Source organism: Ipomoea nil, unplaced genomic scaffold (genome assembly GCF_001879475.1).
Source record: "Ipomoea nil cultivar Tokyo-kokei standard unplaced genomic scaffold, Asagao_1.1 scaffold2480, whole genome shotgun sequence".
Taxonomy (NCBI): Eukaryota; Viridiplantae; Streptophyta; class Magnoliopsida; order Solanales; family Convolvulaceae; genus Ipomoea; species Ipomoea nil.
The window spans coordinates 3,711,957-3,733,506 of NW_017618908.1; the positions used below are offsets into that span (position 1 = coordinate 3,711,957).

The window sequence follows — 21,550 nt, forward strand, 5'->3', positions numbered from 1 at the left end:
AAGATAATATGTAAATTTGCAAAAACTTTGATTTTCAATGCACTACAATTATCTAATTCTTTGTTTGCAGAACATAACTCCTTGGTCCCCAATGCACACAGATACATAGAGAAACAACTCCATCACAGACAGTTGGAAAGTCACCAAGAAAAAGAAAATTGAGTCAAGGTTATGCACCAAGAAAGACCAAACAACATAAATGAAGATGATGCTTTATAGCATCAATTAGTATGTAGGTTTAGAAGGCTTTTTGAATGCTGCTTAGATCTTGAATTTTTTATTTTTATTTTTTGTAATGCAACCAATATTTAATACAAGCTAAGTAGTTAATAGGTAAGTTCTGGAATGATTTTTGTGAATCACTTTAATTTTGAAAGTCTTTTGTGTTGAAAACTACCAACATTTCAATATATTGAAAGAAATCAATATTATATTTATTGAAAGTCTTGAGTGTTGTTTTAAAATTTTTGTGTACTTACTAGCCGGAGCATCTCAAAAACAATTTTTAACATCATAAATTTTGCATGTTTAAAATATGAAAAAATGATAAAAGAAATGACCCAGTCTACGCAAGAGTACAAGAGTATAATTAGGGAAAGAGTATAATTAGGGAAATATTAAATTAATAATGAGCCTAAATGTGTTTGGACAGAATTACCCTTACATTAAACAGTCACTTAACACCTCTGTTAGAAAAAGGACGAAAATTGCATCATAGCTTATAACTTAGGGATGAAAAGTGGGTATTTACAACACTTAGGGACGAATCCTACCATTACCCTATAACTTAGGGACGAAAAATGCACTTTTCCCTTTATTAAAATATATTATCCCGCCAAGCACTTTGTGCTGAGATCAAGTCTTAGTGGAGGAAAGAGTCAATAGTATTTAAAAAAAAAAAAACTACATAGACTAAAAGAATGCTTTTGAAGAGAACACTTGTGAAAAATGCATTTGACATTTTCTAAAAATATTTTTTTTTTCTAATTTTATCTAATTTTTAGAAACATCTTATTTTTGTATGGAGTTCTACTACATAGACTCACAAATCATATTCTCTAAATTTTGCTCCCTGATGTGACAGGCACGTATATTTATATATATATTTTTAATGTGCGTCTCAATACAAGCGTCTACATCAATATTTTATGTGTGGAAGTAAAAGTTTGAAATATAAAGTGAAAGTACATGTAGTATTTTGACTATTTTCCTTTTGTATGCCTAATTCCATTTTATTTTGGCTCTGTTTGGCAGAGCTTATAGCTTATATTAAGCTATTAATAATCTATAAGCTCTGTTTGGTAATGTTCATAAAATAAGCTCCTAGCTTAAAATAAGAGCTTATTTTGGAACGCTACTTTAGGTAGCGTTTCAAAATAAGCTTCTAGCTTCATAACTTTTTTTCCATCCTTATCCTTGTTGTTTTAAAGAAATAACATAATTTACCTCTGCCAATTAAAACTATTTTCTTCTCTTTTATCCGCAACTTTCACCACAAATAATAATAATAATAATAATAATAATAATAATAATAATAATAATAATATTATTATTATTATTATTATTATGAGATTTGCAACAGTATTGGTACTTCATTATGAGATGCTAAATCATGATTATGTTAATAGTTTTATTTCAAAATGTTATTTTTTTTAAAAGACAAAATGTTAAATTCTAATATGTAAACAAACTAATTTAAATTTTATGAATATGTCTTTTTTAGTCTTTTTTACATTTATCAGCTTATCAAAAAGTTAATTTTACCAAACATTTTCAATCAAACAGCTAGTTTAACATCTTTTCAGTTTTTAGCTCCGAGCTTATGACTTTTCAACTTTCAACTCCTAGCTTATAGCTTTTCAATTATGTTTACCAAATACATCCTTTGTCTTATTTCAATTAAAATCCCCAAAATTGTGCGCATGCAAAACAGCTCACGTCAACCAAGACGGCGACGTTACAGTCCTCTAGGGGCTAGGGCCAGGGTACTAAACGACGTCGTTGAGAATAAGTCCAGCTTTATTGACTCAAGTCGGAGCACAGTGGTACAAACATAACTTCCATTCTTCTCCCATAGTATCGTAACTTGTAAGCTCTGCGTTTCGTTTCTCGTTCGGACAGAAATCTCAGCAGAAAGATGGGAAGCCCCGCCCCCGCTGTTGAAGAAGAAACGCCCCCGGCAATCAAAGCTCTCGGCTCTCTCTTCAAGCTCACCGAAATTTATCTCTCGTACGTTTAATCGAAAATTTTGGCGATATAAGCATGTTAATTTTGATTTTTTTCTTAAATTCGTCGGAATAATACCTAAGTATTTACGGTTACAGGGATGATACTTCGTATGAAGCTCAACGATGCTTGGCTTCTACGGAAGCTACGGTGAGCTATGCTAAGTTTACGTTTCTTATATTATTTCTATTGGATTTGGTTAGAGCTGATTTGGTGGTCGCAGTGAGAGTAAATATTGAGATTTAGTTGTTTGATTTTATTTCGTTTATTTTTTCTGCGTAGAGAGCCATCCATGAAGATGCTGTTGATTCAAATATTAATTCGGAATTTGATTTCTTACCAGAAGATATGGAGCTTGCCAAACTGATGAGTGGAATGGGGCTCCCTATGTCATTCCACACCAAGCAGGTATCATGTTAAAAAATTGTTTTCGCATATGCATTTTTTTTCTTTTTGACAGTAAGGTCGAAGATGATGCTCGGTTTACAAAGTTGTAGCTTATGATGAGACTTGTTAGCCTGACATTGGTTTAATGTTTACTGTATCCTGTTTTAGGAATGGTGAAAAATGCGAGTGAATTTGAAGTTAAGACTTAAGAGCATTGTTATTTTACTTCGCGAATTATTTGTGTTGTGCCAGTGCATATGACCTGCATAGATTGAACTCCTAGGGAACTTATAGTGGATAATCTATTTTATGAAATTTTTTTGAAACATGATGCCAGTCCTAAAAAAATTTATTGGATAAATGCACTTTTTCAAATTGATCTCATTTCTTTTGACACTTCTCTTTGTGTTTTCACCCCCTTGTGAGTAGCGGATATGGTGGATTGCAGTAGTCTAGATATTAAGGCTATTCATTTATATACCTAGATTTTATTTTTAATTCATCTGGTGATTTGATTATTTTTGTTTCCATAGAGGAATGAAACACCTGGAGGAAAGAGAAAGCAAAAGAAGAAGCATACAATTCCCACTCAAGATGGTTTGCAAGAGCCTATAGAAGAAATGGTGGGTGGGTATGCATCTTCTACAATTCTGCACAAAACAAGTGAATCATTGTCTTGCTTGTTAATAGGAAGAGAGAGTGAATTGTCAACCTTTGATAATGCAGCTAGTGTTGATGAGGTTTGTCATATCCCTGCTAGAGTGAAAGATTCAATCAGCTCAACTTCGTCTAGTGCTAAATCTACAATTTATGAATTTATTCCCAGTGATCTTGGGCAGGACCAAGAATTAAATTCCAAGTCTACATGTCATGATATTTTACTAAGTGAAGACGTTGGAGTTATGGAGCACTTATCTTTAGATGGGATAGTTGGTGCTGTATGTGATAGCAAGGACCTAACAGGAGACCCCATGGAGTCTATTTGTGTGGAGTCCACCTTAGCAGTTAACCATGATGGTAGAAGTGGTTTTGGTGATTGGAAGGTGTATTGGGACAACTTTTACTCGAGGAACTACTTTTATAATCTTATTTCACAAGAATGTACATGGGACCCACCTCCAGGAATGGAAGAGTTAGTGTTTATTAATATCAAAGACAAGGCAACAGAACCAGAGAATGATATAGCTAACATGGATGTCACTCTTGCTGGTTTTGAAGAACCTGCTGATCAGCTTCTTTCTTGTGCTGCACAACCTACCCTTGACTTATCAAAAGAACACAAAGGGGATATTGGATTGTTAGATCAACAGCTGCATGACTCATTTGGAGATAAATTTGAATGTACATGGGACCCGCCTCCAGAAATAGAAGAGCTAGTGTTTATTAATATTGCAGATAAGGCAACAGAGCCAGAGAATGATATAGCTAACTTGGATGTGACTCTTGCTGGTTTTGAAGAATCTGCTGATCAGTTTCTTTCTTGTGGTGCACAACCTACTCTTGACTTATTAGAAGAACACAAAGGGGATATTGCATTGTTAGATCAACAGCTTCATGATTCAATTGGAGATGAAGTTGAATGTACATGGGACCCAAATCCAGAAATAGAAGAGCTAGCGTTTATTAATATCACAGATAAGGCGACAGAGCCAGAGAATGATATTGCTAACTTGGATGTCACCCTTTATGGTTTTGAAGAATCTGCTGATCAGCTTCTTTCTTGTGGTACACAACCTAGTCTTGACTTATCAGAAGAACACAAGGGGGATATTGGATTGTTAGATCAACAGCTTCATGATTCAGTTGGAGATGAACTCGTTGCTGACATTTCCTGTCACATCAGTTCTGCAAAAAGAAAAAAGAAATCGAGGAGAGTGAAGTCCAAACAGAATTTATCCGTAGGAAGTGGAGGTATGCCAGTTGTTCAGATCTCATTTACTCTTTTACTCACTGAGTCTACAAGTAAAATGTTTTATATCTCCTTAACCTATCTTTTTCTCCAACAGAGTCTCAATTCCCGTTGATAATTGAAGGGTTTTATCCTGGTTTGAGTAAATACTGGTGTCAAAGGTATCGTTTATTTTCAAAATATGATGAAGGCATTCAAATGGATGAAGAAGGATGGTTCTCTGTTACTCCTGAGTCCATAGCGAAGCATCATGCACATCGTTGTGCAAATGGTACTTTAGTTGATTTCTTCACTGGAGTTGGTGGAAATGCAATTCAATTTGCACAAAGGTGAGCATTCTGATTTCTCTCCTTCCTATTATTTCAAGCCCTAATTTCCCTAGTGGTTAAAATTGCACCATTACATATCTCTAATGTATTAAAAAATGTAAAGACTGTTTTACTGAAATTAGAGAGTTGGTAATAATGCTGTGAGTTACACCTTTGTTGATTTTAGTAACATAGTTTCTCTCTTTCTACAATCTACATTCTGAAGTTAATTTGGACTAAATCCTGGAATTCCTGTCCATTCTGGCTAAGGCATGTTAGGCATGCTTCAGATGTCCATTATATAGTATTGATAATGCTACATATTCTTTCTAGCCATTGCTTTTGGTTTCCTTTGAAGTTTTATCACACTACGAGTCTACGACACATTATTTTGAGTAAAAATGGCATGCCAGACATTGCCGATGCTCACGCATCTTGCTTATTTTTTTATTTTCATTTTTAATTTTACCTCACAAGGACAATGATTTACATTACTTCTTTGATTTGCATATAGCAGAAAACTCTGGATATCTTTATTACTCTCTGTTTGCTGTAAAGAACTTTCAACATTTGTCTGTGACTTTCATACCCAACCCTTTTCAGGTGTAGACATGTAATTGCCATTGATATTGATCCGAATAAAATTGACTACGCACAACATAATGCAGCCATCTATGGAGTTAGTGACCAGATAGATTTCATTCGAGGAGATTCCTTGACATTGGCTCCAATGTTGAAGGTATTAATTTCTTTGTCCCATTATTCTGTGCGACTGTTTGGATGTCTTATTTGCATTAGATATTTGAAATAGATGCAGAGTTTAAATAATTGCTTATTGTATATTTGTATATGCCCTTCTGGCATGTAGGAATTGTTATTGACTTTGTGATATTCCCGGAATATCCTGCACAGCTCTTTCACCTGCTGAAGTTGGTGGTCTTAAAGGCCATGTTATAATATGTACTTGAAGAGCTATAAACCATATTTATGGCACAACTCTTCCATTTTCAAATGAATATATATTAGCTGCATTCATTCAATAAAGTTGGAGAAAAATTTATTTCTCCTCACTCGTCCTATGTTATTGAAAAATGGTGTTTGTCTCATTGCAGGTCGATGTAGTCTTCATGTCGCCACCATGGGGTGGACCTGATTATGCCAAGGTTAAGACATTTGACATCCAAACTATGCTTAAGCCACATGATGGGTATGTTTGCTTGACTTTGGCTGTATATGGCCTCTAGTCCTCTACTAACTTTGATAGTTACTTTCCTTTTCATAGTGACCATAGCATTGTGTATCTAATTTGTCTATATCTATCAGGCATTTTCTCTTCAACATTGCCACGGGAATTGCTCCTAAAGTTGTTATGTTCCTTCCTAAAAATGTTGATATCAACCAATTGGCTGAGCTTGCTTTATCCGCCAATCCACCATGGTCACTAGAGGTATTTGTCCTAAATCCTTTTTCATGGTTGCAAACTTCTATATATACAAGGGTCTCCTAGATCTTATTTTTGTATCCATCTTCACAATAATATATTCTCTGATCAAGGCGGCTGTTACTGCCTTAAAAAGAATGGTTTGAGGAGGGTTGTGACATGTGGGGTGGTTGGAACAAAAAAAGTGAATCATGAGGGGCATTGAGGGTTGGAGGTGATTTTAAATGGCTGCGAATTATTATATACTATAATGCATTTGGAAATACGGAGTAACAAAGTATCCGTCCTCCCTATATAAATTTTAACTCTACCTTGTCTGTGGTCCTAGGTGGAGAAAAATTTCTTAAATGGCAAGCTGAAAGCAATCACTGCCTACTTCATTAAATCTTCCTCATAGCAGACATGCGAGTCCGAGGTCAGCATCAAACCAAGACTTTACATGGTCCTACTGTAGTACTGCGAACATCTTTGGCTCTTCTCAAATCTCAATTCGTACATATGTATATGTATTAGCATTTATCAACATATTCTTGCACACACTTGTGTAATACGGAGTACATTAACTGTCAGTGTCAAATGGATGAACTAGCCCCTTTTGATCAATATCCACTGAGTATTTTAATTAGCGGACAAAATGTAGAATTTAACATTGTGTTTACTTTGATTCTTCATTTTCATGGAGTAAACGTATTCTGTGTTTTCTCATTTGTTATGGAGTAATTTTTTCAATTAGTATATTTTAAATATTTTCGGATAATTGCTATGTGGTGGTCTAAAAAAAAATTCTGCTTCTTTACAAGCTGCCAATATTAATAGTCATAATTAATCAGAAGATATTAATTAAGTGGGATGAATTTAAATATATGATGTGAATGAGAAAAAAAAGTCACAAGTCTCCTTTACTTTATTGAGATTATATTTGAAAAAAAGTACACTGGTAAAGCTATTTCTTTTTATTTTTCTTCATTTTGCCTTCCCAATTGAAGATTTTTTATAATTTTTTGTAATGTGAAGAAGAAAGAGGAAATTTTTTATACGAGTGTGACTTACACACAATAAGTGTGTGCCTTTCGTGTATTTAGACTCGTATTTGGTAGTTGCCAACTAATGAATGACCATCTTTTTTTTTTTTTTTTTTTTCAAAAAAAAAAACCATTAATCCCGCTCAAATTACGAAATATTTGAAATCCCCAACTAATTAATATAATGTTATTTTAAAATCATTGCTGACAGGGCACGTTATGTGATGCGCCAGCCCACTCTTACGTTATGGTAAGTGGGATGGGCCCACAAGTCACAAGACGTAAAGCCTTCGCAAGTCAGAAGTATCCGTTGGTAGGAGAAAATGAAATTTGTGCCCTTCCAAAGCAAAAAACGTAACCCAAAAGCTAATGGTATTCTTGAAAATACTAGCAAAAGGAAGACCTATTTCGCTACCAAATTTAAAATTTGAACCTGCCGGCTAGATCTAACCAAGGTTAGTTGAGGCCCAATTATCCGGGTTATCTAGTGGAGTAATATTAGCTGTCACCGCGGTTAACTAACCATGGTCAATCGCCTGCAGCGAGCGGGGACGGATCATTTCTCTGTTGTATATAAACCCTTGAGAGCCCGTTTGAGGAAGCACATCTGAACTCTGAAAGGCGTCTTGATAAACGCCATTCATTTGCTCTTTTGCTTTCTCCTCCCCTCCTTCCTCTCCAAATCTTAGGGTTTCGAATCGTCTCTTTTTGTAGCGAAAATGAGAGAGTGCATCTCAATCCACATCGGTCAGGCCGGTATCCAGGTCGGAAATGCTTGCTGGGAGCTTTACTGCCTCGAGCACGGCATTCAGGTATATACTCATTTTAGTCATTTCCCTTGTATCTTCGCGGATCTCTTTACCCGTATAGATCTGTGTGAGTTTCTAGTTTGCATGCGCGATCTTCGTCTAGTTGTGCATTGATATCTGTCTCATTTCGTAGATCTACATGAATCTCTTGCAGTTTTGATATCTCTAAATGTATTCGTTTATGTTATGAATCTATACATGGATAGATCTGAGTAGTTCCTTTATCATTTCAATAGATTGATTAGAACCGCGTGGTTATATATTTATTTGTGTTTAGACTATAAGATGCTTTGTTTTTTACTGAATGATATTTGTGATTTCTGTGATACACTTTACCTTTACTTTGTAGTTTATATTGTATTTAAATGAAACTTTTACAGCTTAAATATTTGCTTTGCTCTGTGTGTATATAAACCATATATATATATATATATATATATATATATATATATATATATATATATATATATATATATATATATGAATGAATGAATACACCTAGGTTATTCTATGCCCTTAGATTCATAGGATTGAATTTTGGGCCGTTTGTTTTTGCCTATATTTACACTTTGATCATGTATATGGTTCTAAAATCAGTTGTCCTTTGTTTTGTCTGCACCAGCCTGATGGCCAGATGCCTGGTGACAAGACAACTGGAGGTGGTGATGATGCATTCAACACCTTCTTCAGCGAAACAGGAGCTGGGAAGCATGTTCCCCGTGCTGTCTTTGTAGATCTTGAGCCAACTGTCATTGATGAAGTCAGGACTGGAACATACAGACAGCTCTTTCACCCTGAGCAGCTTATCAGTGGCAAGGAAGATGCTGCCAACAACTTTGCCCGTGGCCATTATACCAGTAATTACCACCACTTGTTTCTCTTCTGCTTAGTGTTGTATGTAAATGTTTTGGGCTCTAATAGCTTGTCTATTTGTTGTGTACAGTTGGGAAAGAGATTGTAGATCTCTGCTTGGATCGTATTCGTAAGCTTGCAGATAACTGCACTGGTCTTCAGGGCTTTCTGGTCTTCAATGCTGTTGGAGGTGGCACTGGTTCAGGTCTTGGATCTCTTCTGCTGGAGAGGCTCTCTGTTGACTATGGCAAGAAATCAAAGCTAGGTTTCACCATTTATCCTTCACCACAGGTCTCAACTTCTGTTGTTGAGCCTTACAACAGTGTCCTCTCGACACACTCCCTTCTTGAACACACCGATGTTGCTGTGCTTCTTGACAATGAGGCCATCTATGACATTTGCCGCCGCTCTCTTGACATTGAGCGCCCCACTTACACAAACCTCAACCGTCTGATTTCACAGGTATCTATTAGCCCCTAGTGTTTGATTATAGTTCTAATTGTATTGATTGTATATATTGAACTGGCTCTAACAATTACTGTTTGTGTGTTGCAGGTGATTTCTTCACTTACTGCATCTCTGAGATTTGATGGAGCCTTGAATGTTGATGTGAATGAGTTCCAAACCAACTTGGTGCCTTACCCAAGGATCCATTTCATGCTTTCCTCCTATGCTCCAGTTATTTCAGCTGAGAAAGCCTACCATGAGCAACTCTCTGTTGCAGAGATCACCAACAGTGCCTTTGAGCCATCATCCATGATGGTCAAGTGTGATCCTCGCCACGGGAAGTACATGGCTTGCTGCCTTATGTTCCGTGGTGATGTTGTGCCAAAGGATGTGAACGCTGCAGTGGCCACCATCAAGACCAAACGAACCATCCAATTTGTGGACTGGTGCCCTACTGGATTCAAGTGCGGTATCAACTACCAGCCACCCACTGTTGTTCCTGGAGGTGACCTTGCCAAGGTGCAGAGGGCTGTGTGCATGATCTCCAACTCCACCAGCGTCGCTGAGGTGTTCTCGCGCATTGACCACAAGTTCGACCTCATGTACTGCAAGCGTGCATTCGTCCACTGGTATGTCGGTGAGGGTATGGAGGAAGGTGAATTCAGTGAGGCTCGTGAGGATCTTGCTGCCCTGGAGAAGGATTATGAGGAAGTTGGCGCTGAGTTGGATGAGGGCGAGGACGGAGATGATGGAGAGGAGTATTAGAGTGTGCTTTGCAGCAGCCAGCTTTGTCTGCTTGCTTTTGTTTGTTTCATTAAATATCAAACTTGCTTCTGGGTATTAATGTTTTTCATGACTTTATGAAACCTTTGCCATTTAATGTTACTTCTGAAGCCTAGCGTGCTTTTTCAATTTACAGTCAATCTTGGAGAAAAATGTTTACTATACTTTCAAAATTCAATGCAACATAACTAAAAAATAACAACAATGTATTTCAAAAAAATTGATAACAGCAACATACATGCAATTATGACACAATCTTATACGGGCCTAGGGCGTTAGGAAGACAAAAATGTGATTTCGTCAAAGTTGTGAAAGCAGCCAGACTGGCACTCTGGCCGCACACTGTTACTTTGACAGAAGTTCGAACACGAAAATAGATTCCTCACTGGCAGACACTTTTTTAACATGAAAATAGTTTCCTCAAAACATGAAAATAGTTAATGACAGGAAAAATTTAAACCCGCTGGTAAAAAAAGACCAATAACTTGAACAGTTGGTCATATATATATATATATATATATTGTTTTTTACCCTACTGTTACAGTTGGTCAAAAATACAAACGCGATCATGATTGGGACATCTTCTCCTCCCTGTCATTATTATTGTCATTGTCCTTGCTGTCAAAATCTTCTATTTTAAAATCCTTGAGGTACGGAGGAAGGAGCTCGCAATTAAGAGGCCATTACTCCGCACTCCCACCCCAACAACAAATGACCACTCTACTCTTCACTCTTCACCTTCTCTTTACGCGCCATGACGACTTAGGAAGGAGGAGGAAGCTAAGCGAATGAATGCGAAGCCATTTCGAAACATGTCGGAGCTAGGTATTCACGATCCGACGAGACACGGCTTCGGAGCCAGAGATATCAGCCCGGATTCCGTCATCTTCGCCGCCGATTCCAACTTCAGTCTCTACTCCTCTGCTTCCGGCAGTGTGGATCGTTGCTCTTTCTCTTCCGACGCACACCACCGAGAATGCTCCTTCCGCACTGCCTCTCGAACTGTAATCTCTCTCTCTGCTCATTTACCTTTCGCAGAGTATTGATTTATAATATGATTATTATATATCTATCTATGTGTATGCACTGCATGTTCTCTTTCTGTGTATTGAATTGTGTACACATCTGCAACTTTTGTCGTCAATGCGAATGACAAGTGTTGAACCGAAATACACAATAAACGAGCTTGCGTTTCATCCTAACAGCCTAAAGCTGTCTGTATATCAGTATATGCATGCCAATATTTACACGAGGGAGAACATGATTGCAATAATATGAACAATACACGAGCGGAAACTTTTGAGCTATTTTATTTTCGGTGTTTCACTGTTTCTGTTGAAGTTGATACTAATTACTAGAAGGATAAGTGTAGAGAGTAATTTCTAATTCATAACCATGGAAACTTGTCTGAGTTTGAATCTTTGATTTGAACTAGCATTTGGCTGGACATGGATTTTACGGTTCTTCAGGTGGTCCGGCTTTAGATCCAATCAAACATATTGTACACAGGAATAGTCACCTTAGCAGAAAGGAAAAGTCGAAAGGTAGTCTTACCTCTCTCTTTGGTCAGCTTGCTTTCCTATTAGAATCTTGAAGAACATACACCTGTTGAATTCAATCATTTCAGTGGCTTATGAATTTTGTTTCTTCCTGTTCACGAAGCCACTATCAGCATTGCTGAGACAGAGGGTGAAGGTTTAGCTGTAGATTTGGCGTCAACCTCCTTCTCTCAAGCACTTAAAGGCAATACAGCTTAATACACTTTTTAGTACCAAAATATTACTTGATTTCTGCTGGCTCTGCGCTTTACTTTTTGTTTTTATTTTGTTAGAATGTCAAGATAGGCGGTTGAGATCTGAACTGAAGACATTAGATAGGCAAAGACCTGCTTCACTAGATATGAAACATGCTGCAAACTCATCATCGCCTCGGTATGGACTCATGAAGAAACCATCTGTTAGTACTCGGCAAGCTAGTGCATTTTCGAGTCCTGAAACTCCGAATTACTGCCATTCCAGTGTGGGGGCTCAGAAAGACAGGAGTTCAGTGCAAGGGCCATTGCATACAAGTGCTAACAGGAGACAAGTGAATACAACATTTCTGCCTTTTAATACTGGAAGGGCCTTACCTTTCAAGTGGGTTGATGCTGAGAGGTGGATCTTTAGTCCAGTATCGAGGGATGGTGCTATTAGGACTTCATTGCAGCAGCCACAAATGCGGCCTAAATCCAAGAGTGGACCTCTTGGGCCTCCTGGGTCTGCTTTATATTCTCCAATAGTGCCTGTGTCTAAAGGAGGAAATGATTTTTATTTACAAGCTAGTTCTCCTTTTTCAACTCGAGTGATGTCTGCAGATGGTTTATCGGTTCAATATGGGGGCCATGAAATTCGTGGAAAGTTAGCTGCATGCTGTGACCTATGCATGACAAGGTCAATTAGTGTCCATGGATCTTCTGAAAATTTTTGCTTATCCTCATTTCCTGCTCCCCAAGGTACAGGTTTTATGTTGTAGTTGCTGCCTGAGTCTTTGCTGAATTTAATTAAAAATTGGCATTTATTTGAAATTTAGTATGGCTCCTTATTTGTTTCCCATGCTGCTCCACTTTTGTAATGCTGTCAAGAAACTTAGTGCATTCTTTGTTATAGTTGGCTAGTTGTTTCTAAAGCTAATCAAAAGCTAAGGAAAGAAGAAAAGTGAAAATATTTGATTTACTCTTTTGTACACTGTAAATATCTTAACCTTCTTGCTTCTTGCTTCTTGCTGAATATGTCATTGATCTACGGTTGATTCAATTATTTACTAAGGAAATATCTAGTGATTTCTTATTTTTCTTTTTCTATATATGGGGCATTTTAGCTGTCTCCACTTCATTTGACCTTTAGACACTTAGAAAGATGGAATGCAAGTTATATTTTGATATTGTTCAGCTTTCTTTGTTTTTGGCTTTTGGATGTATAGGTGAGAGTGACTGTGCTAAAGGTGTGGATGCCAATATTCCTCATGTTGTTTCAAGGAAGGATATGGCAACTCAAATGAGACCCAAGGCTAGTCCCCAATCATCTCCAATGAGATCCTCATCATCCCCTACTGAACGACCATCTATCCAACCAATTATGGAAGTGCAGAGTGTCCTTTCCTCAAAAGCAGATATCAGGAATGTTCTAGTTGATGAGCAGGTCACTCTAACAAGGTGGAGAAAGAAACAGAAGGTTCGGATTCCACGGGGGAGTTTGGACATTGTTGATTATCGGAAAAGCAAACATGTAGGAACGCATTCTGGTGCCAGGGAAGTTTTAGAAACAGCACATTCTTTATCCAAGTAAGTGTATGATCAACTTTCCTTTAATTTGTTAAGTTGTAGCCACCTCATTCTTGAGATGTTATCAAAAAGAGTTGAAGCTGGGAACCTCAAGAAGTAAAAATAAGTAGTTACTCTGACAATGATCATTTAGTCTTGTCTATCCCAATATTGGCGTACATTTGCATCTCACATTTTGATACATTATCTCCTGGTTGCTTTTTTTCTTCTTTTTATATTCTGTCCCTTTATATTTGAGGGTTGTTTTGTTTTGCATTATTACATGCATATTGGAGGTTATTTTCTTTTGATTGATCAGGTGTAAATTCTTACTGATTATATGCATGTAATTGTCTGTTTCTTTTGCATTGAATATATTCCAGAGTCAAGAAGGAAGAAGCCAGAATAACTGCCTGGGAGAACTTGCAAACGGCAAAAGCTGAGGCAGAGATTCAAAAACTTGAGGTTATTCCAACCATCTTTTTCATGAAAAAGAGTGATATTCCATCTAAATTTTTCATTCACCAAAGTTATGGTTTCTCTTTTGAACACAAATGTATGCTTAACTGTATTACGGAGTAATAAATATTTTCTTAAAAGATTTTAGAACCTTAGGTTAGACCTCTTTAACTTTGTTTAGTAGAACATACTACTTCCTCTTTGAGGGATAACTTTTTTTTGTTTTTTGATAAAGTGGGAGAAAAAAAACTTAGAAATTACATAAAGCAATTTGCAGCCCAGATCACTTAGAGTTAGGCATTTTAAAGGAAATTCATTTCATCACTTTTTTCAGTTTTTGTCTACCAACATGTTGACACTTCTATCTGAATCTCTTATTAAGTAATACTAATCTTGAATTTCATGTAAGTGGAATTTTATATGCCCATAAAGTTAACTAACATTATAAGTATTATTCAGATGAAACTGCAGAAGAAAAGATCATCATCCATGGATAAGATTATGAACAAATTAAGATCTGCACAGAAAAAGGCACAAGAAATGAGAAGCACAGCATTAGCAAGACAGAGTCATGACGTCGTAAGAATCTCCCACAGAGCCTTATTCTTTCGCCAGACTCATCATATGGGTTCATTTAGTGGCTGCTTTACATGCCATGAATTTTAATTACATATTCTGAGACTATCCTTGGATTCGTGTAGCCTCAGTTGGCAGGTAACTTCTTTACAATATTGAATATTCTTATCCTGTTTGTTGTTTTCTTTTTTAAACTCTTATAAAGGGCTTAACTTTGCTCATGTATTGATCATTTCGAATAAACTACTGAAAACTGAAAACTTTTGTCTTTTCATAATCGTCTATGGTGGGGAAGAAATGAACTATTCGCTGTAGCACAAGTTACTTATAAAACCTGGGAATATATGTTATATATATATATATATTGTTAGCATTTCACCCAGACAGAAAAGTGAAACGACCTAACAACACGAGGTAAAGCTATTTCATGCATTTTTAGCTGACAGTGAATGACTTGGAATCTTGTAGATCTCTCAATCACGTTTAAGACCTTGCTGTTGAACTCTTTCTGGAAACTGAAGGGATTCAAGTGGCGTTCCCAATCGGGTGAGATTAACATAATCTTCAGGGCCGTGATCTGATATTCCTGGAATCAATAATCCTGCCATCCTACCTAGTGTTAAAACCCAACCCTCTCTATAATCTCCACCATTTATCCATGGAAGCATGAACCCCCTCATCAACTCAAAACCTGCATTCATCATCTTCGGCATCACCCACAGCAGTGAGAAGTAGTTCTTGTTCGGTTCTTCCTCAAGAACCTGCATTAATATTCCCAGCACCAACATTCTCTTCATCAGAAATCAATCACTCATAAACACAAAACAACCAAAATACTTGTGTTGGAAAAAGTGCTTGTATTCTGTAATACATTTGAGATACAACAAAAATACAGAAGACAACAGGGAACAAAAACTGGATCATTTGATATCTTCAGGCGTGTAATCACTTTCCTATAAGCTTTAAATCTCCCTCTATAAAAGCAACAAGTGATTACACGCTTGAAGATATCAAATGATCCAATTTTTGTTCCCTATTGTCTTCTGTATTTTTGTTGTATCTCAAATGTATTATATAATACAAGCATTTTTTTCAACAACTTGGAGATCAGATTGAGTGTGGGTTACCTGGCCACTGTAGAGGCTATTGAAGTAAATGCAGGAGCCAAAGTGCTTGAAGAAGTAAGTCTTGTCATCATATGGCAACCTGGGAACCATGTCATTAGCATAAACATACCTCAAATATTTCACCCTATATTTCTTCAGCTTCTCCACCATATAATCACCAAACTCCACATCTCCCACCCTTGGCTGCCCAAAAGTGTAAACCCCTTCCATCTTCCCCAACAGCTCTTCCTCCTCCTGTATAATCAGCACAGCCGCAAACAAAATTGCCAGTGCCCCTCCTAAACTGTGCCCTGTCACTACAAACTTAGCATTCTCATTAGACCTCAGTATTTCCCTCAGCTTCTCCCTGATCTCGTAGTAAGCAAACTGTTTCTTCCCCGGGCCTCTCTCTATCTCATTGGGCCACCCTTTGTTCTGCTGCAAGCCCAAGGCCCGCATGAATCCTGCGTGAAGCTTCCCCACTCCTTCCAGCTTGTACCATGACAGGTCCAAATCAGTCCGCCAGTCCTCCGCGTTGAACGGCTCTGTCCCCCTAAACGCCACCACCACCAGGTTTGGATCTTCGGCTTTGTCTTGGAACATTATTGCTTGTGTTGACTTATCGTCACCATAGTCTGTTAATACAATAAAATTACTAACATTTACTCCAAACTCAAATACTATTCAATTTACCCTTTCGTCTATCTTTTTGAATTACAACTTTCTTGTTAGATATGGGGAAAAGAAAAAGAAAAACAATTATTATATGCATTTTGGCTAAAAAAACTCCAAAGTATCATGCACTAATAGTGAGTAGATTCTCTCAAGAATTCATAAAAAACCATCTACCCATGCTGACAAAGTGAGAGGGATAGTGTTACCCAATATTAAAAGCCTGCATGACCAGCTCAATTGGTCACAGAGGTGAAAATTGTCACAAAAGATTAAAAGATCGAGTCTCACTAGCGACAGTATGAAAACATCCTCTCAAAATAATGAGGCTCCTTGTGCATCCCTAACCACAAATTGTGGGCGTTCAATTTACACACTCCTTTTAACTGATGTCAATATATAATTTTTGTTTTTTTAATTATTACCCGGCACATGATGATGTCTTGAATAATAATAGTGGGTCTTATTGAGGGGGGGGATTGGATAAATGTAAATCATTAATCAAGAGATTACAGATCAAGACTACTGGCCAAGTGAACATAATGGAGTAGGTATAAGTAGCTGGAAGCATGCAATATGTGACGGTGATTTTTTGCCAGCACATTCTCACATGGATTCAAATATAGTATAATTACCACTAGCTAGTGATAATGCAACATTAGTCCTGAATCTCATCATCTACCCACAAAAAAGAAGATAACCTTATCTTTACAATGTTTTTAAAACAACACACTTTTAGTTTGACCTCTCAATGGTATAAATTTAAGTCATTAATTAATTCATAGTGTGGTGCGATGCATAATTAGTTTTTTAAATTCTTAGTAAAATAACAAATTTTATCGTTGGAATTTTTTATTTTTCTTTAAAGGGAAACCAAACAAAAAAGTTTATTTATTTTTCAGATCTCGTGCTATCGGTTCAATCAGAAGAGTGTTAGCAAAAATTAAACTTGTGATCTTTAGGTAGAAGAACCATACTCTACCCACTTACATTTGACTACCCATTTTGAGTTATGTAAGGTTATTATTATTATATCGTTACCAGAATATATATATATATATATATATATATATATATATATATATATATATATATATATATATATAAAAGTGTTGGTTGTCACTCGTCAGATTCATATTTTAGAATTTTTTTCCTTTTTTAATGGCTAACGTTGTTCACTACCTTACTTAATGGTTCAACTGTCAAAGGAAAAAAAATTGCACGCCACGCAAAATTATTGAAATAAATAATGTTATACAAGTAATGCAAGAGGCCAGATGAAATTTTACCGTTTTCGAAATTATAGAACTCCAAAAATTCCATCTGTTCAAATGAAAAAAAAAATTAATTAAAATATAAATAATAAGAGGGAGTATTATGTGAGGCGTCTCACGTTAAATGTATAATAATATATTTTAGTTAAAATATAATCATATTATGTAAGGGAGTAGAACATGACGAACTTGACTAAGAATCAAACTCATTATCTTTAAATATGTTCCGTACAACCGATCATTCCTTTCGAGACATATTATACCATGGACCATGATTCATCTTGTATTTTGGATCGTGGTTGAAAATAACATTCATATTATGTGTATGTGGTGTATATGCGGTTAACTGCAGATACGTAATTTACGGTTTGTATATTATTTATTTATTTATTAATAACACGTAATATATTAGTTGCAGATATATAACATATTAAATGTAAGATGGAGCAGATCCATGGTATAACAATTGACCTTTTGGGTGATTGAGAAAATTTTAATTAAATTTGTTATGATTAATTAATTACATAGTTTGTTTTCAAAAAATTACATAGTTTGAATTATTTTAGTTACCTTCCAATTATTCGTAACAACTCTTTGGACGAAGGCTTCGTTTTCGTACGACAATTTGGCAGCCATGATAGACAAAAGCGGAGCATACCGGCTGTCGCCATTCTTGATTTTCCGATCCAAGTCAACCCTCACGTCCATGTTCGCTATGAACGAACTGAAATTTTCCGACGTCGTCTCCGGCCGCACCATCTTCCCTGCAAACCCACACCGATAATTCATCAGAAAAAAAAAAGAAAAGAAAAACTGGAAAATCAGTTCTGCATTTCTGATCATCTGGGTGCAAAACTACGTATATAAAACCTGTTAGGAAATTGATAAGGAGCCAGAAAATGCCGCCGTTGAAGGAAGGGTAATTAAGAAAGATTTCTAAGGCGGATCCAAGCGACGCCAATGGCTCTTTCAAGTAAATGAGGATTTTTTGGGCGACGACGGAGATGAAAATGAGCCACCGGCTACGGAAGCTCAGGCGGCCGCCGGGCACGGAGGAGTTAGTGTCGAAACAGTCTGTCCCTCCCAACTCCGGCGAGAACAGGATGCGGAGGCAATCGAAGAAGCTAGCTTCTTCCGGTTTCAGCTCGGCATATTCCGAGCAGAAGTCTTCGTTGCAAGCCGCCATGGAAATAATGGGTTTTGAGTTGAATTGAAATGAATATTAGAGAGACTCACTTTGGATGAGTTCTACGTCAAACTCTCCAAATTTATAGTAGTAACTTTCACTTGCCACTTGCCTTACAATTATACAATTTATTTATATATTTTAAAAAAAATGCTTCTCCACCCACCCACCCCTCTCTACTCAACATGACAATAAAACTCTGATTACTCGCTTATGAAAAGAATTGTATATTAATCATATACAAAAAAAATAATATTAAATCAACAATTCATGTACGATTAACATGTTGAACATATATAACATATAAATAATAAATGTGCAATAATCTAACCCCAACATACAACTCTAGTTGAAATAGAACAAGCATGCCATTTGATATGGTATCAAACTGATCGTACCATGTGAGTGTAACATTAAAAAGTAATCGCCCTACACATTTGAGGGGCATACTAATAAAGCATGTAATTAATATATAAATAATATATGTAAATCATTAATTTAAACTTTTATTTGAAATGAAACACATCATTTGATGATTTGGTAAACATACGACTAATACAACTACAAGGTCAAATCGACCGACTTTTGCACATTTATGCCATGCCAAAACTGTTTCAAGTAAGAGTGGAACTCGATGTTGCTGAACTGATAAAATATACTCCCCAACCTCATTTTATTTGTTTGGTTTGGTTTGATTAATGAAGTTTGATTGAAGTTATTTTTATTTTTTTTTCATAATATTAAGTTTAATATTAATATATAAAATTTATATATTTAGAAATTACATTAAAAGTACTATTAAACACAAAAGGATCATATTTAAAAATAATTAAAAATTACTAAACAAAATAAGAAATGAAGAAGGAGTTGATTTGACTAATGATGAATAGTAAACCGGACAGATAAAAATCATAAAATGAGATAGAAAGAATATATATATTATTAGTTGTGTGGTGGATGATATGATTCTCATAGATATATAAGATATTGTATACTATTCCAACATTATTGTGTTCTCTGGTAGAACAAATTAAGATGGTTGTATTTAATGGGATGAATCTTGAATTGAATAATTCTTCGACATATAAAACGTTGGAAAATTCATTAAAAATTGAATATAATTCTTCGACTTGGTCCTACGCGTCATTTGTTTGTAATATAATTTTTGGTTTTTTTTTGAGATTAATCAAACAATGAAAACTATTTAATAGTCGCACGAGCAACGCGAGGATAGATCATATCGTGGGATTTTAATTATAAAATCATATCCACACGGCTCTTCCGATCAATATTTTGATATATATATATTGACTGTGCTTTAGGTTTTAACAGTAGTCCGTGGGTACTTTTGTACTAACCGGAGGAGATAACTAACTAAACTATATAGTAACTAAAACTATGAAAGAACGTGTACAAGTTCACTTTAATACTAGCTCTAATACTATCAAATACTATTAATGAATAAAATAGATATATATAGACCATGGGATGGAACTTCAAGAATTTGACATCCAAGTCAGTGTGAAAGCCCAATGATAGGTAGGTGTGTATATGTGTAAACATTTTATTTTTTATTAGGATTACATTTTTCAATATAAGTATTACATTTGATATTGACTCGATACATCTCACGGATAAGTGTCTGTGAGACGATCTCACATATGTAAGTTTTTGTGTATATAATAGTCGGTCAGTAGGATTTTGACGAGGCTCTAGTTAACTCCGAGTACTAAAACTAACCCCTGTCTCCTCACGAAGAAGTCGTCCAGCATGTTGCCTTCTTCGTCAATGATGGATCGGAGGTGACAACAGTTGCTGGAACATTACTGAAATCCTAGTGACCGTTTACTACAAGAAGTCGTCAATAATTAGTTCTTGATATCGATGTGTTTAATTATAACTTTTTAAAGTTTAAGAGTTTAATTAACCTTTTCTCTGTAAAGTTTAGGGTGTATTTAAAAATTTTCTTAATAATTAATTTAAATGTATCACCTTTTCCCCATGGAATGTGGCGGAAAAAAAAATGGCAAAGGAGTGTTAGGTAGAGCATGCCACTAATGGCAAATTTACAAGTTAGAAAAGTTGTTGCTTTTATCATATATATATGGAAATTTAATTTTTTCCTAAAAGTTTATTAAATAAAAACAAGAAAAGTCCATACATACATACATGACAAATTATTGTGTGGACCGCGATCCACACAATAATTATTGTACATACATGCATACTAGTACTTTTCTAAGGGGTTTCCACTACTACGCCGTTACGTTTTAGCCGGCCAAGTTACTTATTGTGTGTACCCGAGTTCACTTTGCAAGGTGGACTCAGGTCTAAATATTTACAATTTACCTTTTAAAAATGAAACTGTAATTGAATTAATATGAAACTGTAGTTGTGCCGAAATGAAACTGCAGTGTATATAAAATGAAACTGAATAAGAGTTTCACATATTTGAGTGTATATTGTCCAATGAAACTGTAGTTATATCAAAATGATACTGTAGTTGTGTTATAATGAAACTATAGTATATATAAATTAAAACAGTTTCACATATTTGAGTGTATAATGTCGAATGAAACTGTAGTTATATCGAAATGAAACTGTAGTTGTATTAAAATGAAACTGCATAACAATTTCACATATTTGAGTGTATATTGTCGAATGAAACTATAGTTATATCGAAATAAAACTGTAGTTGTATTGTAATAAAACTGTAGTGTATATAAAATGAAAACATATTTGAGTGTATAATGTCGAATGAAGCTGTAGTTATATTGAAATGAAACTGTAATTGT

At 35.8% G+C, this 21,550-nt stretch overlaps 4 protein-coding genes across 8 annotated transcripts; 3 read left to right on the plus strand and 1 right to left on the minus strand.

Annotated features, from left to right (window-relative positions):
- Positions 1-2,031: 2,031 nt before the first annotated feature.
- LOC109153322 lies at positions 2,032-6,971 on the plus strand. Of its 4 annotated transcripts, XM_019301219.1 has the most exons (11): positions 2,032-2,229; positions 2,325-2,376; positions 2,509-2,634; positions 3,147-3,236; positions 3,340-3,353; positions 3,440-4,524; positions 4,620-4,851; positions 5,434-5,569; positions 5,943-6,037; positions 6,154-6,277; positions 6,600-6,971. In XM_019301219.1, the coding sequence occupies exons 1-11, from the start codon at positions 2,138-2,140 to the stop codon at positions 6,666-6,668; spliced, it is 2,115 nt and encodes a 704-aa protein (XP_019156764.1). In that variant the 5' UTR covers positions 2,032-2,137; the 3' UTR covers positions 6,669-6,971. The 4 variants fall into 4 exon arrangements, with proteins under 4 accessions (XP_019156764.1, XP_019156762.1, XP_019156761.1 ...); XM_019301217.1 differs by having other exon boundaries at positions 3,147-3,240; positions 3,340-4,524; XM_019301216.1 differs by having other exon boundaries at positions 3,147-4,524.
- Positions 6,972-7,878: 907 nt separating this feature from the next.
- LOC109153145 (tubulin alpha-3 chain) lies at positions 7,879-10,317 on the plus strand. The gene is made up of 4 exons (XM_019300940.1): positions 7,879-8,105; positions 8,725-8,959; positions 9,046-9,416; positions 9,510-10,317. The coding sequence occupies exons 1-4, from the start codon at positions 8,013-8,015 to the stop codon at positions 10,164-10,166; spliced, it is 1,356 nt and encodes a 451-aa protein (XP_019156485.1). The 5' UTR covers positions 7,879-8,012; the 3' UTR covers positions 10,167-10,317.
- A 425-nt stretch (positions 10,318-10,742) lies between these two features.
- On the plus strand, positions 10,743-14,777 carry LOC109153143. Of its 2 annotated transcripts, XM_019300938.1 has the most exons (8): positions 10,743-11,188; positions 11,620-11,728; positions 11,847-11,927; positions 12,016-12,115; positions 12,203-12,675; positions 13,143-13,503; positions 13,866-13,947; positions 14,401-14,777. In XM_019300938.1, the coding sequence occupies exons 1-8, from the start codon at positions 10,973-10,975 to the stop codon at positions 14,605-14,607; spliced, it is 1,629 nt and encodes a 542-aa protein (XP_019156483.1). In that variant the 5' UTR covers positions 10,743-10,972; the 3' UTR covers positions 14,608-14,777. The 2 variants fall into 2 exon arrangements, with proteins under 2 accessions (XP_019156483.1, XP_019156482.1); XM_019300937.1 differs by having other exon boundaries at positions 12,016-12,675.
- Positions 14,778-14,842: 65 nt separating this feature from the next.
- Positions 14,843-18,823, minus strand: LOC109153144. Its single transcript, XM_019300939.1, has 5 exons — positions 18,440-18,823; positions 18,140-18,333; positions 17,585-17,618; positions 15,645-16,258; positions 14,843-15,278 (listed from the first exon to the last, which is right to left on the minus strand). The coding sequence occupies exons 1-5, from the start codon at positions 18,753-18,755 to the stop codon at positions 14,991-14,993; spliced, it is 1,446 nt and encodes a 481-aa protein (XP_019156484.1). The 5' UTR covers positions 18,756-18,823; the 3' UTR covers positions 14,843-14,990.
- Positions 18,824-21,550: the final 2,727 nt, after the last annotated feature.

Bases quoted from the DNA above. Each gene is read 5' to 3' on its own strand.
- LOC109153322 (XM_019301216.1), top strand. From the start codon at position 2,138: ATGGGAAGCCCCGCCCCCGCTGTTGAAGAAGAAACGCCCCCGGCAATC. The intron at 2,377-2,508 runs GTGAGCTATGCT...TTTTCTGCGTAG, and splicing joins TGGCTTCTACGGAAGCTACG to AGAGCCATCCATGAAGATGC. The intron at 4,525-4,619 runs GTATGCCAGTTG...TTTCTCCAACAG, and splicing joins TTTATCCGTAGGAAGTGGAG to AGTCTCAATTCCCGTTGATA.
- LOC109153145 (XM_019300940.1), top strand. From the start codon at position 8,013: ATGAGAGAGTGCATCTCAATCCACATCGGTCAGGCCGGTATCCAGGTC. The intron at 8,106-8,724 runs GTATATACTCAT...TGTCTGCACCAG, and splicing joins GCCTCGAGCACGGCATTCAG to CCTGATGGCCAGATGCCTGG. The intron at 9,417-9,509 runs GTATCTATTAGC...TGTGTGTTGCAG, and splicing joins TCAACCGTCTGATTTCACAG to GTGATTTCTTCACTTACTGC.
- LOC109153143 (XM_019300937.1), top strand. From the start codon at position 10,973: ATGAATGCGAAGCCATTTCGAAACATGTCGGAGCTAGGTATTCACGAT. The intron at 12,676-13,142 runs GTACAGGTTTTA...TTGGATGTATAG, and splicing joins CTCATTTCCTGCTCCCCAAG to GTGAGAGTGACTGTGCTAAA. The intron at 13,504-13,865 runs GTAAGTGTATGA...AATATATTCCAG, and splicing joins ACAGCACATTCTTTATCCAA to AGTCAAGAAGGAAGAAGCCA.
- LOC109153144 (XM_019300939.1), bottom strand. From the start codon at position 18,755: ATGGCGGCTTGCAACGAAGACTTCTGCTCGGAATATGCCGAGCTGAAA. The intron at 18,334-18,439 runs GTTTTATATACG...GTGGGTTTGCAG, and splicing joins CCTTATCAATTTCCTAACAG to GGAAGATGGTGCGGCCGGAG. The intron at 17,619-18,139 runs GTAACTAAAATA...TCATTTGAACAG, and splicing joins TTGTTACGAATAATTGGAAG to ATGGAATTTTTGGAGTTCTA.